Here is a 16908-nt window from a genome sequence, read left to right on the forward strand (position 1 = left end):
TGAAAGATGCATATGAAGGGACTATTTGTGGAGGTGCTGGAGACAGGGTGTGTGTTTCCAGGCGTGTGAAGGAGTGGACAGCAGGAGGTCTTCAGCCATAATATGGTGCACATATTTAACGTGCAGCTATGTGTCTGAAAACATATAGTAGCATAGTCTCCTCTCTGTCTATCTGGCCGTATCATATGCAGCATGCCCAGACCAAGGGGCCTGTCAGTTGTAAAGCATGAAGTCAGGGTGCCTGTGACTTTCGTGTAGCATGTTGTTGTTCTTTTTTGTTTTTTTTTTGTTGTTTTTTTTGCTCGTACCTCTGCCTTCATCCTTCCCTTTGTCAAATATCTTTTGATCATACACCCTTCCTTCCTCCCTCCCAGATAGATAGATAGAGCTAGCTAAGTAACTCTAAAGCTAACTAGAACTATCTACCTAAGTAGCTTTCTAATTACCTAGATGGTTATCCAGCTAACTATCTATCTAGTTATCTAACTGTCTAGCTAACTAGTGCTACCTAGCTATCTTAATCTAGCTAGCCAGATCAAGGGACTAGACAACAGAACACATCTTGTTCTGTTGTCTCCACTTATTTTCACATTAAATATAATTATATTCACATTAAATATAATTATATTCACGCGCATATTGTTGAATTGTAAGATTCAACAATATGTGCGAGTGACTGGTAATTGAGAGTTTGAAGGTCAAAACCACTGCTGACAAAAAGAAAATTCAAAGCCCCATCTCACATAAAAAAAACAAACAAACAAACAAAACATCTTGATACCCTAAACCCTTGGGATATTATACGGAAATACTTTGAGAGCTAATGTGACAAAAGTGGACCTGGACGTGGTCTGGACGTGGATCCTCATTCAGAAGATAACAAAGCATTTCAGTGAAAAGAACACCAATCTGAAGAGTAACATGGTGGTAGTGATTTGGCGTATTCTTCCACACATAATGAAACCATGAATTTTGCTATCTAGCATAGAATCCTGAAGAATGTCCAGACTTTACGACCCAAAGCTCAAGCACACGTGGATTAGGAAGCAGGATCTGAAGCACACAAGTAATTCCTCCTCTGAATGGTTTAAAAGAAGAGAGGTTTTGGAGTGGACTCGTCAAAACACTGAACTTAAATCCGACTGAGATGCTGTACAATGACCTCAAACATCCTAAAAAAACATTCAGTGAATTAAACCAAAGAAATCTCTAAGGGCAAATACTTTTTCATAAGACTGCATGTTTTAACTGTTAGTTTTTATTTTATTTTTTAATTTAATGATTGTTCACTCTACTTTATATTATAGAGAAACATTATCCTGTTTTGCAATGAGCTATTTGGTATACAGCAGTTTTGCAGATGTAATGATGGAAAAAACAGACAAATGTACCCTGAAGCCACATCTGGACTGACTGTTTCTCTTGACTCAATGACGGTCTTCCAAGTTACTGGAGACTTCTTTGCATCTATGGCTGCATTCATCTTTCCATACTTTCCATTCTGAAGTCTGCATGCAGCTCATTAGTCTTCATTTTGAACCTGTGATGAAAAAAAAGAACATGAAAAACAACATCAGATGGCTATACATGTGGAAAAAGTGTCTTTTACAAACTGCAAACATGTGGTTGTTATGGTTACTTTTTGTGCAACACACAGACAGTCTTTGGAAACTCAGGCGAGACACTGGCCAAAATCTGTCCCATTCAGTCATGATTCTAATTCAACTCACATTCCAACTGCAGACAAACAGCCTGGGGTTTCCCTCTCTTGGCGAGAGCTGCAGCTCAGGAGCTTTAGGAGTAGCATGTTAATTCACCAATTATATCCAATTATCACTACTATGAATGTTTCTATGCTTTGCTTAAAATGTCGGGCATGAAGTTCTCTGATCACATTAGTTTAATGTGAATATAAGTGGAGAACTGTGACTTTAAAATGACATCTCTTAGTGGACATTTTTAAGTCTGTGCAATACAGTTGGAGCACATGAAAGCAAGCATATGTGATTTCGATTAGACTGAATTATAGCCTACATATATGCTGCTATGGATACAGTGAATGTAAAGGTCCACAAATGAATATCTCTCTGGTTTTCTGGAGCTTGATGAAAAGTTTTGGATTAAAGGTTTTAGAATAAGGTTATTTTGTGCAACAGCTCCGCCTGGTGGACAAAATCAGAGCACCTAGGAAAACAACAAGTTTAAGCTACTCCAGATATGAACCAGAATAAATAGATGGAATTACCAAAATTATTTCATAAAAGCAAAAGAAAATAATAATAAGAGGAAATATACTTTTAGATGTTTTTATGACTTTCTTCAGTTTGATGTTACATTTATTAATGAACAGTGTCTTTCAACACAAAATGGGCCACCATTTTGTTACACTTCAACAAACTTCTCTCAATGGTTTGATGAAATTTCGGCCCATTCCTCCTGGTGTAACTGAGTCCAGTTTGTAGACCGAATTGTTTACAGTCTGTGGAGAGGATGTCAAACAACTGGTCAGGTCTGTCACATTAAATCTGGAAGATTTAGATGGACTTTGTCAAAGTAGCTCCAAAACATTGACTTTTGTGTAACCACTTCAGAACTAATTGTCCATAATCTTACCATTTAGAAGATGCACTTGTGCATAAGCATACTTTTTATTTTCTTGATAAAGCCACTGCTTTTTTTTTCTACATTTTTTTTACATTTCAGGTATGCCTACACGGCAGCTTTGCTCTAGAAAAATAAAGGATATCTGGAGAGGTATCCTGCCTACTTGATCAACTTGATTATATCAAAAAGAGCCTTGGATTATTTTGCACATTATTTCCTAAATCATGTTAATCTCTGGGACAAAGAACCCAGAGATTCTTCTGGACCAGTATGATGGCTGAACATTGCCATGTTGTTTTATATTAGTGTACAATTGTTTTAGCAGATGAACGTGGCACCTTCAGACATCTGGAAATTGTATCTATAAAACAGTCTTTCTCAAACTGTGGTCCCAGAACACTGGTGGTCCGCAGGCGCCCCCTAGTGGTCCGCGATATACTGCATATAAACGACCGTTTATTTGCCGTGACGTTAGCTCAAATTGCGACGCCAGTTAGCTTACCAATGGATTGTGTTAAAAATAATGATGGAAAACTGGCTTAAAACCGGGTCACTCGAAAGAAAAGCTGCAGATACCGGTGGAAGGAAAACAAGTCCAGGTCATAGCTGCTGAGTGTTGACGTGTCAGTTCACTCGCGATTAGATTCCTTTGAACGGCTCTATGCGGTGAGTGGTAGGACCGTCTCAGTTAGTGAGAACTGTTCTTTGTTTATAAGACTTTGCTTGGTAATGAGCAGTGGTGGAGAAAGTACTCAAAAAATTTACTTAATTAAAAGTACAAATACACAGAAAAAAATGTACTCGTTACATCCAAGTCGCATTGCTCTTTTTTTCCTATTGAAATGTGAAGTTCGGGGACTTAAGGTGGCGCCGTAAAATCCAAGCAATAACGTGACTTATGTGTCTGTTGCCTCCCCCTTTACTCGCACGCGGAGCTCCAGACATGCGCAGTGGGTTCCTCTGAGCGGGAGAAGATGTCTGTCTAATCGCCAGTAATATAAATATAATAGCGCTGCAAAAATCATAAGATATGGCGACATGTAAAATCAGCGGCGCTTCGCTTTCACAGACTGTGGGGACTTCGTCCAACTTTTAGCGTCACTTGTAAGGAAAGCTTAAAGAAAGGTAAGCTATACGCGACTTGGATGTAACGAGTAATGCAACAGTTTTGTAGAAATGTAGGGAAGTAGAAAGTACAGATACTTACTGTAAAATGTTGTGGAGTAAAAGTAGAAAGTACCTATTATTAAATCTACTTAAGTACAGATACACGAAAATTGTACTTAAGTACAGTAACGAAGTACTTGTACTTTGTTACTTCCCACCACTGGTAATGAGTGATGCTCTGCTTGCACATCAGCAGCTATTATTTTTATTTAATTAAAAATGATAAAATTAAATAAACACAATAGATAAATACCATCGATAGAAATGGGTTAATTATTTTTATATTTAATGGTGCGGAAAAGGATTTTTCTTTGTTAAAGCAATTCAAGTCTATTTTTGAATTGTTCTTCTAAATCACAAATAGCCCTAACTGTTATTAATGCGCACAATACTTGGTAGTAAAGAACAACTTTTTTTTATTTCCATATGTTTGATATCATTAGAAAGCTTAGACTCCTCACTTACAGAATCTACTCAACATGCCCAAGTAGACGTGTTCGTGGCTTTGTTCTGGCCAGGCACATTTACCAAACATCACCACAAAGATAGATAGTGGCAAAGCAAACAATAAATGAGTTAAGAGACTAATATTTTCATTTCACGTTTAATCATATATTAAGATGCGTTATGCAGTAACCCATAACCTTATGGTTAATGTGTTTTAACTAATGATTTTAGAAAATAATTCTGGAATTTAGCACAAATATTAGTAATACAACCTGACATAAACAGGACATGGTTGATGTAATTTAATGTCACAAGTCAGATTTTTTTTTTAATATACAGCATGTATTAGTTATTAGGGGTGCACTGATGGCAGTTTTCTGGCCAATCACCAATCTTAAAAAAGCCTGAGCTGGCGATTCAGATTTTGTTTTGCAACCCTAGTTTTTAAACGAATGCTTCATTGTTGAAACTTTGTTTAAAAAAAAGTCATTCAGCAGCATGTAATTTTAAGTCACTAATTAACACTTTAATAGCTTCACAACACATCACTAGAGAAACACAACACAAATGAAAAAAAAAAAGGTAGTCACACACACACGCACACAAAAAGAGTCCAACTGAGAAACGACGACCAAAACCAGCAGGAGGAAAAGGGAAAGAACCAGAGCAAGAGCGTAAACAGGCCGAACTCATCCAAGAACCTGTCAGTGCAGCTACTTTGATAGTGGCTCCATTAGGAGTGCTCAGTCAAAAATAGAAACCCAAATGTGTGCTCCTGAACATAGAAACAAAAACTTTCCAGTGGATCTGCCAGTAGCTTTTCAGCACCCAGCGCTGTTCACAACGGCACCAACAGTCCATAATTAAAACAAGACACTAAAATAGAGGGAATACAGCCTCCCTCTGCTCTCTCTCTCTCTCTCACACACACACACACACACACACAACGCTTATATAACCTCCTGTTTCAGTTTCAGCATTTCACATCCTGAGTACCTGCATTTCAAACTGAAAAATAAGTGCAACATGAAGGGGAAAAAAAGCTGTTAACCATCCGCAGTGCTTATGCAAGTTGCTACATTTTAGCTTCATTTTCACTTCATCACCCAGAAATTTAAAACAAAAAAATGATTAAATTATCAGCCAAAACTAAAAAATAAAAATCACTCAGCTAAAAAGATTTGGGAGAAAAGTTATGGTTTGACTTGAAAATAAGTTTTGTGTTTGGCAGAAAAAGAAATGCAAAAAAAAAAAGAAAAAGTTTTTCTCTTAAAATGAAACTCACCAAAACGAGAAGTGTCTCTACATGAGCCAAGAACACAGCCACAGGGGGGCGCTCCACAGATCATAGATATATGCTGGAACTCCTGTGAGTTATTAGTGGATTATTTAACACTTACAATAAAGCAAGGGAAGATATAAGGGAAGAAAGAAAATGTAGGATGGAGGGGCAAACAGAAGAGGAACGAGAGACAGAAAAAAGGAAGGACACAACGAGGCAAAAAGGCTGAATGAAGAGAAGATTGAATAGATTAATGCATCCAACTATTTAAGCAGCCTGAAGATTCAATACTAAAGGAATTAAACCATGTATTTATGCTGCCACCAGTACAGAACTGGGCTTGGATACATCAGAGTTCCAGCATCTGTCCAGGAACTGTTGAAGCGTCCACCTGTAATAAAACCAGATTGTTTTATATCTGTAAGAAAACAGCCCTTTTCTTGCCGCTTATGTTTTTGTAATGGAAAAGGCTTTAAACACATGATATGTGTCCTTTTATATGTTTCTTCTAATTTTGTCGACCTGCTGCAAATTTTTTATTGTTGTAAAGCTTCAGCAGACAGGCTAAATTTAACCCACTAATTATTTTAACGTAAAAAATAGGCAGACACAAAAATCACATTTGGCACATTATCACAATAAAGCAGCGGTGTTTCTCCTTTTAATCGGACCTTTGAGATGAATTGCGTCTTCAGACATTATTTTTTGCTGAGCTGATTCGAGTCTTATGAAGTGAAGACCCCTCCAGCGGGCTATACTTCTGTGATGGTGCACTGTCCATCAGGACTGCGCGAGCGGAGGGTGAGGCCGGAGCCGGAGCTGGACGGCATGCCTCTTGGAGGAACTCTGGTTGGCTGGTTCTCCCTTAGCGGCCTCCGTGTGCGTCTTCGTCGCTCCTCAGACTCTCCTCTCCTCTCGCCGTCTTCCTCCTCCTCTTCACTCTCACTGCTCCCCGACGCAGACTCGTACGTCTGCAGCTCGCCGTCTCCTTCCAGCTCTTCGCCCTCCGGCTGGCTGATTAGCAGCTGAGAGAAAGACTGTTCCAGAGGCGACGGAGACGGAGACAGAGGGCTGCCGAGATGACGTCCGAGGAGCGTTTGAGGTCTGATAGGAGGAAGGGGAACCAAAATCCCAAAGGATGAAGGCTGGGGCTGACCTGTGGAGTCAGAGCCGTCAGCTGAGCTTACGCGCTCTGCTGCAGCAGAGACCGCCGCTGGTAAAGCGGGGACGGAGACGGGCTCAGAGTCCAGCCTCAGTCCTGCCACGCCCTTCTTAGGGATATCAACTACGTCCCTCTTCATCTTGCGCCGGCGGCCGTGCTCGTTCCGCCGATACTGCACCATATTCTCCAGGTCCGCCACGTAAAGGAACCCTGCGATCAGCATCTCGGTGCTCTTCCTCCCCTTCACGAAGGCCTCCTCCAGCTCTCGGCTGGTGCGCTCGTCATACTGCCACCAGCCGTTGCGCCCCTCGTAGTACCACGTGTAGTCTCCGCGCGACTCGCTCCCGCCGCGGTTCAGACCAGCGGCCGCGGCTTTCAGTTCCTCGAGGGAGAGCAGGACCGGGCGCTCCAGGAAGTCCTCTGGGATTTCCTGCCGGCAGAGAGCACAGCGCTTGCTGTGCCAGGAGGCACCTTTCACGCACAGGAAACAGAAGACATGGCAGCAGGGGAGACGGACAGGGTGGACGCAGCTCTGCAGGCAGATGGCGCACTCTGGTGGTACAGCAGCAGCGGCGGTGGTGGTGGTGGAGCTGCAAGAGTCGTCTTCTGTATCTTCTTTAAGCTTGGAGGGAGCTGGGGTGTTCACAGACAGGTTCACTTCTCCACACCCGGCCATGCTGCGGAGAGAAACCGAGCCGTCATGGTAAACCTGGTGGGAAGTTTGTTCCTTTCTGCACTTAAGTGAACAGCTTAACTAGTTTGGTAAATACTTGCTATGCGTCTCTTGTAGCTGGGGTCTCTTGTTGCTATGCCCTGTCCTCCTCCTCGCCCTGAAATACAACAAAAAGCCAGCATACAGGGTGAAAATCTCACACAGGACAGTTTTCTTGAGCACGCCAAACTGTACACATTATGCAGACAACAATAGTTTTGAAATGTCCATTTTTTTTCTGATTTTACTTCATCTGTGGTTTGATGATCAGTAACTCCAAAAACATAAAGTATCAATCTTGGGGTTTTAATCTGAGACAGTCAAATGAAAATGAACAGATTTAGATTCCTAGATAATTGATTATGGTAACTTCTTACCGGTGCAACCACTTTCAGACTTCTTCTGCATTTTTTTTTGTCACTTTCAAATGTTTAATCAAAAACTTGTAGAATCTATAACATAAGCAATAAACTGGGTATTTTATATAAATGTCACAAACTTATTGAACCTAGTGATTTTTATCTTGTTTGTAACGCTCTGACAGCTCTGCTGTCATGGGGAAACAGGTGTTTGTTTCTGGTAACGCCCATACATACACAACCCACATCAACATCTCGGAATTACTAAAAACCAGATTTAAATGAAAATATTCTCTAGTAGCAAACATTTTTATCCGTTTTCAAAAGAATGCATTTTGTCATAAACAATATAAATTCTAATAAATGAAGCTACAAAACGCTGTTTTAACAGTGGTAACTAAGCCATTCAAGCTAAGCTAACGTTAGCAAACTGTTAAATTGCTAACAAAATAAAGTTTCTCCTGTCCTGTCGCGACCTCGGATGTTTTTCCTGTCTAATGGAGAGTAATGCAACTGCCAGACGATCAGCTGAGTTAAAACATTTCCCAAACTAATATTATCTTTTCACCTCCAGTAGAATATTGTTATGTTAGCCTGTAGGTTAGGGGTTAGCTTTTAGCTAGCTTACCTGAAAACAGTAGACTCCTACAACGTATGCACTTGATGTCCAGATGGAGATATTTATAAACCCCCAGTCATTTTTCACTGCGTATAAAGATGGGACAACCAAATACAGTGTTTTAGCACTGATAGAGCTTGAGGTGTGGCGGCGGCCCTCCCAAGTCCTGAGCTGTCTTTAGTGACCAGAGGGGGCGCTAACGCACAGACATTGACACGCTCTACTGCAGCTGCGCACTTGGGTCCTAATTCCATCCATCCATCCATTTTCCTTCACCCTTGTCCCTCAGTGGGGTCGGGAGGGGTGCTGGTGCCTATCTCCAGCTCACGTTCCGGGCGAGAGGCGGGGTACACCCTGGACAGGTCGCCAGTCTGTCGCAGGGTCCTAATTGTTTGAGCAAAATGTTCTCTTCTTTTTATGTAATTAAATAATGTGCCCCTGTGTTAAGTTAATGTAGGTTCATTTGACATTATATTTTAGGCATTAGTGTTCAAAAGGAAGAATTAAAGTTTGTTTAAATGTTTCAGAAAGACGTAAAGATTAAGTCTTTCTGTTTGAAATATATTCTTTTTGCCATAAAAATCCTTTTTATTCTATAATATATACTGTACACAGTATATATAATAGAATAAAAAGGATTTGACCTGTAGGGCATTCTACATGTGGACATGTAGACCGTCCCTATATTCTAAAAAGCTCTGTGTCCAGAGAAAAGTGACAACCGGCTAGCTGACTGGACAAACATTTCTGGGAAAACGTTTCATGTGTTTATAACTTTATAAGCAAATTTTAATAGCAACACAAATAACAAAATTGTCCACACGGGTTTACTATATGTACAATGGCAGAACTATACCCTCTCAGGATCAAACAACTCTAGATGAAAAAAACAACATAAAGAAGAGCATCTCTTTTCCAACAGACAGAAATGTAATCACATTTTACGTTTTATATATATAAAAAACTAGGGTTACAAATTACAGATTGTAAACATATTTGAGTAACATTCACGTCCAAAGATCAGATTTATTCCTCACACTGTTGTTTCACAATATCTACATTATTTGTTTGAATCATTCATGAGAAAGGGGTTAAAGTTAAAGTTGCTTTGAGTAAAAACATACAACAAAGTAGTATGTTGAAATGGTAGCAGTTAAATATGAAATGAAATGAAATTAATTAATTAAAAAAAAACATCCTAAATGGACCAACCGATTCTTTTCACTTATTGTGGACTACGAGAGAAAATCATTTATTTTTTCAGAAATATTACCAAATCCCCAAAAGTGTAAGGGAGCAATTACAAGACTTGAATGTTTAATAATTTACAAGTGATTTCCTCAGCTCATTCCGACCTGCTTTTCTGCTTCTTTTTTGTTGCACATTTCCTGATCTCCGAAACGTGAGGGCAGGGGTCACCGGAGGCACTTGGGAAATGCAGGATTTGTCGTGTGCGTGTTTCCTCTCCCCGCCTGTGGACCGTCGTGTTCTGCTTCCGAACGCACTGACCCCAACTTGTCCATTCTCCAACTTCGCAATGAACTTCAAGAGACAGAGGGGCAATCAGAAACTGTAACACACTCATCGGAGGGAGAGAGAGAGAGAGAGAGACAGAGAGAGAGAGATAAAAAAGCAAGGTAAGGATAGTGTCTCTCACCTTGGGGCATGCACTGCATGAGCTGGACATCAGGCTCAAAGCCTTTGGGACACGTGTGGTTGCACTGACCGTGGAGGAGGTACATGTCCGCTCTGCACCTCGTACAATTGTTCCTCCCCACACACAGCTCACATCCTTCAGGGCACTCTGACAAAGACAGACGCAATTTATCACGCTGCGTAGACGCCGGTTTGAGCCATTTTCATGTCCCGCGAAGGAGCGTCGTACCTGTGCATTCTCGCAGTGCAGCGTTTGCGGTCAGCCCGTTCGGACAGCTGCTTTCACATTTCCCCCGGTACAGAAAGTGGCCGGGATGACAGCGGGTGCAGAAGTTTTCACTGAAGCAGGAGGCGCAATCCACCTTGCACTCTGCAGGCCAATAGGAATGAACCTTGGTCAGTGCAGAGCAACCACATTGTCATCACCAGATATACTGCTGCTTGTGCAGGTGGAACCACATGTGCACAAACAGTACAGAATATTGGAAAATAAAAGAAAACAATGCATTTTGAAAATAAAATTGGATGTTTTTGTTATTTTGTTGAATTTCCTCAGATGTTTGAAGAGCACAAACATCTACCGATACAATTAACAAGACTTTGTTAAACATGGTAGTGTGGGGCTGCTTCAAAACTGAATGATCACCTAAAAGAGAAGGACTGGAGTCTAAGGAATAATTCCTAGCTAATGGACTTAGTTAATATCATATTAAAGGTTATCTGGAATTGATAAAACAATCTCTACCAGAAGGCCAATAAAATACACCAATTTTAGGTAACATGCTCAGAGTTTTGCCATAAATTGACACAAAAAAGTATTGGATGAATGCAGAATTCTCTAAGTGACATTAAAGCCCTAACAAATCACCAGAAAATCATAATTTCAGCACCAGATTTTTGTTTTAGTTTGCAAATTTCAGCAGGACAACAAACCTAAACATTAAACATGTAATAGAAGGCTTTAGATTAAAGAAAAACAAAGTTAAAACAGTCTAGTTAAAGTTCAGACCCAAATCCAGTTGTGAATCTGTGGTAACGGTTGCACATTAATGTTTACAGATACTCTTTAGGCACTTTGACCGAGCTTCAGCTATTATACAAAAGAAAAACGGGCAAAGGTTTTAGTTACTAGCAATAACCCTACCCTAAAGATAATAGAGACATGCCCCAAATGATTGCCGCTGTAAAAGCATGCCACACTTTTCAGATTTAGTCATCCAAAATGTCTAATTTCCTTTCCGCTTAACAATTATGCTCCTCAGTTAAGTTGCTCTTTAACATAAAATCAAAATATAACAAAAAAAGGCTTGCAATTGTAATGTAACAAACTAAAAATAAATAAATAAATAAACGGCCAATAGAGTGTGAACACGTTTGCAGAGCACTATATACAAATATATGCATCATTTTGTAAACCTTTGATTAAATCTAGGGTCTCTAATTTTCTTTATTTTGGGTACCTACTGATGCAAGTGCTGATGTGGGGAGAGCGCATGCCGTAGTGACCTCGGGGACAGGAGGACATGCACGTCCCCCTCTGCTGGATGCCGTCCAGCTCCAGGTGGAAGAAGAAGCGAGGCTTACAGGACAGACAGCCGTTCAGCGGAGAGCATGTCGCACATCCTACCTGGCAGCCGCTACCCGCCGGATCACTACCTGTCACAGGTTCAGAGGTAAACACGGAATTAAAATTCATCCTGCACGCATGAGAGCTGTTGGAAGGAGCTGGACTGGAAAAAAATTAAAAATAAACAAACATACTACTATTGAGGTTCAGATTACACACTCTGTTCAACAGACCCTGTTTTGCAAATATTCCAGGCTACATGCTTTTATGAGTTCTGATCTCAGCTATAAATTCTCGGCCCTGCATGCGAGTAAATCAGATGGAAATCTATGACCACATCCTTCCCTGGAAGCTGAACAGTCCACGCTTATCGTCTCCATATGTACCCCCCTTCTTGTCCGCTCTGTCCCCTCGCAGGAGAGTTCACAGCGACTCGCAGTTGGTTTTGCAGAGTCGACGCAAACACCAAGACTCACGTTTAAATCTCAGAACGCTTGTGCCGTCCGGGCCTCTTGCAGCGCTCAGGAGCTGCAGCATCCAGATTAACGCCGGTATTTGCATTTTCCTTCTCCTTAAGTTCACCCAGTCATGCAGAGAGGCGTCACGTCACACCCGAAATCTAGCAGGGACGTTTTTGAATGAGTCGTTGTAGGGCTCCATGGCATTCCTTCAGTTGGGTCCATGCAAATACTGCAGCAGTGAAGTGTAGAAATGTTTTCTCCGAGAAAAAGTCCAGCGTGCGTTCCATGAGTTTACGCGAGCTGGCAGGACGGCGTGGGGAAAGCGGACAAGGGAAGAGGAGCCATCACAAGATAGTCAAGCCTCCAACAAAAAATGCAAGGTTTGGGTAAGCTCTTTTTTTTTTCTTCCTGCACATGTTCACACTCCCACCCTCCTTTCCTTTTTTCCTCATCCCTCCTTCTAATCCATTGTCACATCTACGGTTTCTGTTGCTCTGGATCAGTGCACAGACGGGAACTTTCCCCCAACTCTTACTGAAGGTAGATTCCCCTTTTAGTTTAGTTTATTTTGTTTTTTCCCCACCTTTAAAGTCCATCTCCACCCCACTTCCCCCATCCCCACTCTCCGTCTTCAATTGTAAATGATCTTGGTTGCTGGGACCAAGAATCAGATGAAGGCATCTGTGGTAAGTCTAGAAAAATAAAAACGATAAAAAAAAAAATCTTGTTTATGGAAGTAAAGTAGATGCTCATAAAACCCGAAGCACAAAGCTTTGACGACTCTGCACAAGTGCTGCAGAAGGTTTCTAGAAATTTCTCGGTCCTGCTGCATGGTTGCTTGTCGCAGCCCACGTGGCTGCAGGAAAACCCGCTTCCTGCACGACTGACCCAACTGCAACATTTTTGCTTTTAAAAGCAAAACTCACCTGGCGACATGCGTCTCTGCCAAGGACGCGTGAACATTACGAAAACTTCAGCATCTCTTTTCAAAATGGGCAATTTATGCGGCAGTATCTCCATACAGACAGAAAGAAATGACATGAACGAACTCAGTCGGAGTTCAGATTGATCAGAGGTGAAAGGTCACCCTGCAGGAGAACCGGTTTTAACTGCAGCTCACGCAGATTAAAGATGAACTCATACATGTTCGTATTTCACCAGCAGTTTACACTCACAGCATCAACTAGTTGTCATTCATTCAACTTTTTTGAAGATATTGTGACGCTGATTACATCATGTACCATCTACAGCCTGTGTTATGTAGCCATGCAGCATCGTTACAGTAAAAATGAAGTAATAATTTATCAGTTGATTAGTGTGTCTGCAAAAACAGATCAGCATCAGGACACCAGGATGTTTCTTTTAAAATTTTGAATATCATCTTTCTCTGCTTGTTTTATACAATTGCGGATGTTTGAGTACAAAATATTTACCTTATACAATAATACACTTTTTTTTTTTCTTTAACTGTATGGACTGGTGTGCTTAAAAAAAAAAAAAAAAAAAAAAAAAAAAAAAAAAAAAAAAAAAAAAACAGAATTAGAAAATAAAGTCCATCTAAAGCTGCTGGTGAGTTTTGGAGGAAACCAGAGACGAGTTCATAAAAACAACTTTGTGTTTCCTTTTATTTAAAACTCACTTTTTCCTCCACCCGTCACGACCAAGCCGACTGAAACCACATATAGAAGAAATATGCGTCCGTACCTTTTCTGTTCAAGGCTACCAGCAGCCATCAGCTGTGTGTTTTCCATTAAGAGACTGGTTCGGAAAATGAGAACCAAAACTTCGCTGGATGATTTGACTACCTCTCAATGAGAAAGCAAATTTAGAGATGTGCAAGTGTCATAGAGGATCTTTGCTAAAAAGACGGGGGGAAAGCTGGAGGACAGTCAAAGTTTTTGTTTGCCTTCCCGGTGTGTATTATCAGTTGTTTTGGGAACTCTGGGATGTTCTACATTCCCAAAACAGTTACTTGCATCCATAAAGAGGTCTGGGAATGCCTTTTCCCACTTATTTCACATTTCTCCCGCAATCTTCTCAGACCCTGTCAATTCACATCCCATCATCTTCTGGCTCTGAGGCCAAATGTTGGAGATAAAAGCGTACTTTTTTCCCCCCGTAAGCCCTCGTCCGTTCGCTCCTATATCGATTTCATGCAATAGAGTTTAAGCAAAGCGGACAAAACATGTGTTCCTTGTTAAGAAACGTGAAGTTTTTTTTACTTCTGAGTCTGTCTGGAAAAATGTCACAGGAGGAAACAGCCAGAGATTTGCAGAGGGACTTCATTCCGGAGAGGATTCATGTTGGAAAAAATGATTTAAGAGAAGGAATCTAAAGAGAGGAGCTGGACAAGGCGTCATTTCAGCTTGGCTTCAGCTTTAATACACAAAAACAAACACATATATAATGAAAGACCAATTTTCTTCTGGGGGCGAAAGCAAAGCATGAATAGAGGACAATAAAATGACATGTGAGAGGAGCCGCTGGATGTCCAGCCAGCTGCTGCAGAGAAACATCATCCATCAACCAGCAGGGAGCAAAACTGCATAGATATATTGACCATCTCTGTGAAGCACATATGTTGAACTAGAGTCTCTGAAAACCAAATTTTTTTTCTTTTCTTTTTTTTTTTTTTTAACAAATTACCTTGCACCCAACACGCGTCCAAGTAAAAGAAGTCAAAACAGTTACATTTGGGTTTTGAAAACATGTGCAGATGTGTTATCTGAGGCTCCCGGTATAAAAATATGTGAATCACTGAGTGAGCAGTAAGTCAGATCTGCTCCTGAGAGACATGTGGAGGGCTCGGGCGACCGAGTAACACCTCCCCAAATCTGAGCAGGGAGTCAAACATGAGAAGGCAATGCTCCCAGGGGTGCCAGATCAGATTCTGGAATGAAAAAAAAAAAAAAAAAAAAAAAAAAAAAAAAACGACATAAGGGCAAGGAATGTCTTCACCGAGGCCCGAATAAGTGACAAGAAGAGGAGAGTGGAGAGGCAGTCAGATTGTGTTGTACTCCATTATAGAGGTCCTTGAAGAAGTATTTATACACTTTATACTCCCTAACTAAAGTGATGCACAATTGTGAATTTGAAGGAAAATTATCTGCAGGCATTGTTTTTAAGAAATTCAAATCTGAAGGGTTTTCCATACATTTGTATTCAGCCCTCTCTGACATGAAACACCAGACACCAACCGTACACGGCTGTCCACCTAAACTTACAGGTTTTGCAAGAACATTAATTTGAGTCGAACATTCATTTTGAGACCAAAATTTGCCCTGTGTGTCAGAAAACTAGCAGTGCTCATCTGCGTGATCATACCGTCAAGGGAAACAAAGCGGTAGAGGATCATGTGGATGCTTTTCTTCTTACAGCAGCAGGGAAAATGGTCAGACAGGATGAAAAGATGGGTAGTTGCAGAATATGTAACTGGATGTACTGCTGGTAGCAGCTGATTAGCATCTCAGAAGCTCAAATGATACCTGAACTATGAGTCCTAAGTTCAAACCATCTCTTCCATCAATCATCATCGGAAAGGATCATATTCTGGAAGCCAGCGTCTCTCTGCCCGGCTTTCTAACCGTACTGCCAGACAGATTTAAAGAGCAGCAAAAGCAAATGAGGCGGATCAGCAGTGCTTCCTTTAATTACCATCTCTGCTGCCCAGATATTGAGCTGTTGCCAGTCATGAGCAAGTCTTCAGTCAGAGGCCTCTTCGAAATTTTTATGAGGCTGACTGCTACTGGAGAGGAGACCTTTACAACCGGCAGCGCTACCATCCACAGCGACTCTCGAATGATTTGAGTGAAGACATTTCATTTCCCATTAAGGTAAATAAAGTATTTTTGAATTTGACTGAATGTGGGACGGGAGTTCACCTTCCAGCAGGACAAGCCTAAACATCCAGCCGGAGTTACAATAGAATTAAAGAGTATCTATGTGCGATAATGGCCCAGTCAAAGTCCATTTCTAAACCAAACTTGAGAAGCTGCGTCAAGATTTGCTCTCCGTCTACTGTGACTGAGCTTGAGATATTTTGCAAAGAGGAATGGACAAAAAAAATAAATAAAGAAAATCTCGTCTCTAAATGTGTAAATCTGTAAATAAAGAACATAAATATAGATCAGACTTTACAGATTATTTATTGAAAATAAAACAAAAACATTCAGAATTTTCTTTCCACTTCACAAAAAAGCACTATTCTGTGTTGATGAATCATATAACATCACAGATCACAGCTGAAATGACAAAAGAGAGCCCTACAAAACATGAATCACTTTAACAGAACATGCTGCGTTTGCAAAATGAACCATAAATAAAAAAAATAATAATAATAAAAAAACTGTTATTCATAAAACAAGCAACACTGAAAAGATTTGTCTTTACTTTGAACTTTCCTTTTGTGGATGGCGTCTGACCAGTGGTGATAAGGAATTAGCAGGATATCATCTGATGGTGCAGATATTCTGTGTGCCGTGACGAAGCGAGGAATTCGAAGGGGGCCGTGAAGCGTGCAGCTGAAGACAGAAACCATGACGGATGAGCGGAGAGCGAGACGAGAGCCGAGCGGATGTCGAGCACTAACGCGCTGTGAAGAAGCCCCTAAATACAAGCCTGTTTCATGTCATAAATAAGCTCAGATATTATGAAATTAGTCTGGAATCGTCTGGATTATAGCTGTGAGACAGAGAGAGAGGAAAAAGAAAGCTCAACTGAGAGCCAGAATACAAGTAAAAAAAAAAAAAAAAAATTAAAAAAACAGAAAACCCACACAGAGACAGAGTGAATAGGGAAATAAAGAACATTTTAGCAAAAGAGATTTAAAAAAAATAAAAGCGTCAAAAGACTTTTATGAAAAAGTTCTTCACA

At 40.7% G+C, this 16908-nt stretch overlaps 2 protein-coding genes and 1 long non-coding RNA gene across 6 annotated transcripts; all 3 read right to left on the minus strand.

Annotated features, from left to right (window-relative positions):
• Positions 1-1119: 1119 nt before the first annotated feature.
• LOC107837208 (uncharacterized) lies at positions 1120-16908 on the minus strand. Its single transcript, XR_001663210.1, has 3 exons — positions 16303-16908; positions 13386-13395; positions 1120-1131 (listed from the first exon to the last, which is right to left on the minus strand). It is a non-coding gene; the product is annotated as an uncharacterized LOC107837208 (long non-coding RNA).
• On the minus strand, positions 4720-8568 carry LOC103144145 (E3 ubiquitin-protein ligase rnf146-like). 4 transcript variants are annotated; one of them, XM_007560990.2, is made up of 3 exons: positions 8362-8568; positions 7437-7492; positions 4720-7339 (listed from the first exon to the last, which is right to left on the minus strand). In XM_007560990.2, exon 3 carries the CDS (start codon positions 7336-7338, stop codon positions 6253-6255), a length of 1086 nt encoding a protein of 361 aa, XP_007561052.1. In that variant the 5' UTR covers position 7339; positions 7437-7492; positions 8362-8568; the 3' UTR covers positions 4720-6252. The 4 variants fall into 4 exon arrangements, with proteins under 4 accessions (XP_007561052.1, XP_016531396.1, XP_016531395.1 ...); XM_016675910.1 differs by having other exon boundaries at positions 7418-7492; XM_016675909.1 differs by having other exon boundaries at positions 7433-7492; positions 8362-8567.
• On the minus strand, positions 9111-13369 carry LOC103144151 (R-spondin-3-like). Its single transcript, XM_007560999.2, has 5 exons — positions 12052-13369; positions 11473-11664; positions 10238-10378; positions 10010-10156; positions 9111-9894 (listed from the first exon to the last, which is right to left on the minus strand). The coding sequence occupies exons 1-5, from the start codon at positions 12134-12136 to the stop codon at positions 9698-9700; spliced, it is 762 nt and encodes a 253-aa protein (XP_007561061.1). The 5' UTR covers positions 12137-13369; the 3' UTR covers positions 9111-9697.

The sequence above is a fragment of the Poecilia formosa genome, unplaced genomic scaffold, assembly GCF_000485575.1.
Source record: "Poecilia formosa unplaced genomic scaffold, Poecilia_formosa-5.1.2 Scaffold122, whole genome shotgun sequence".
NCBI classification, from domain to species: Eukaryota; Metazoa; Chordata; class Actinopteri; order Cyprinodontiformes; family Poeciliidae; genus Poecilia; species Poecilia formosa.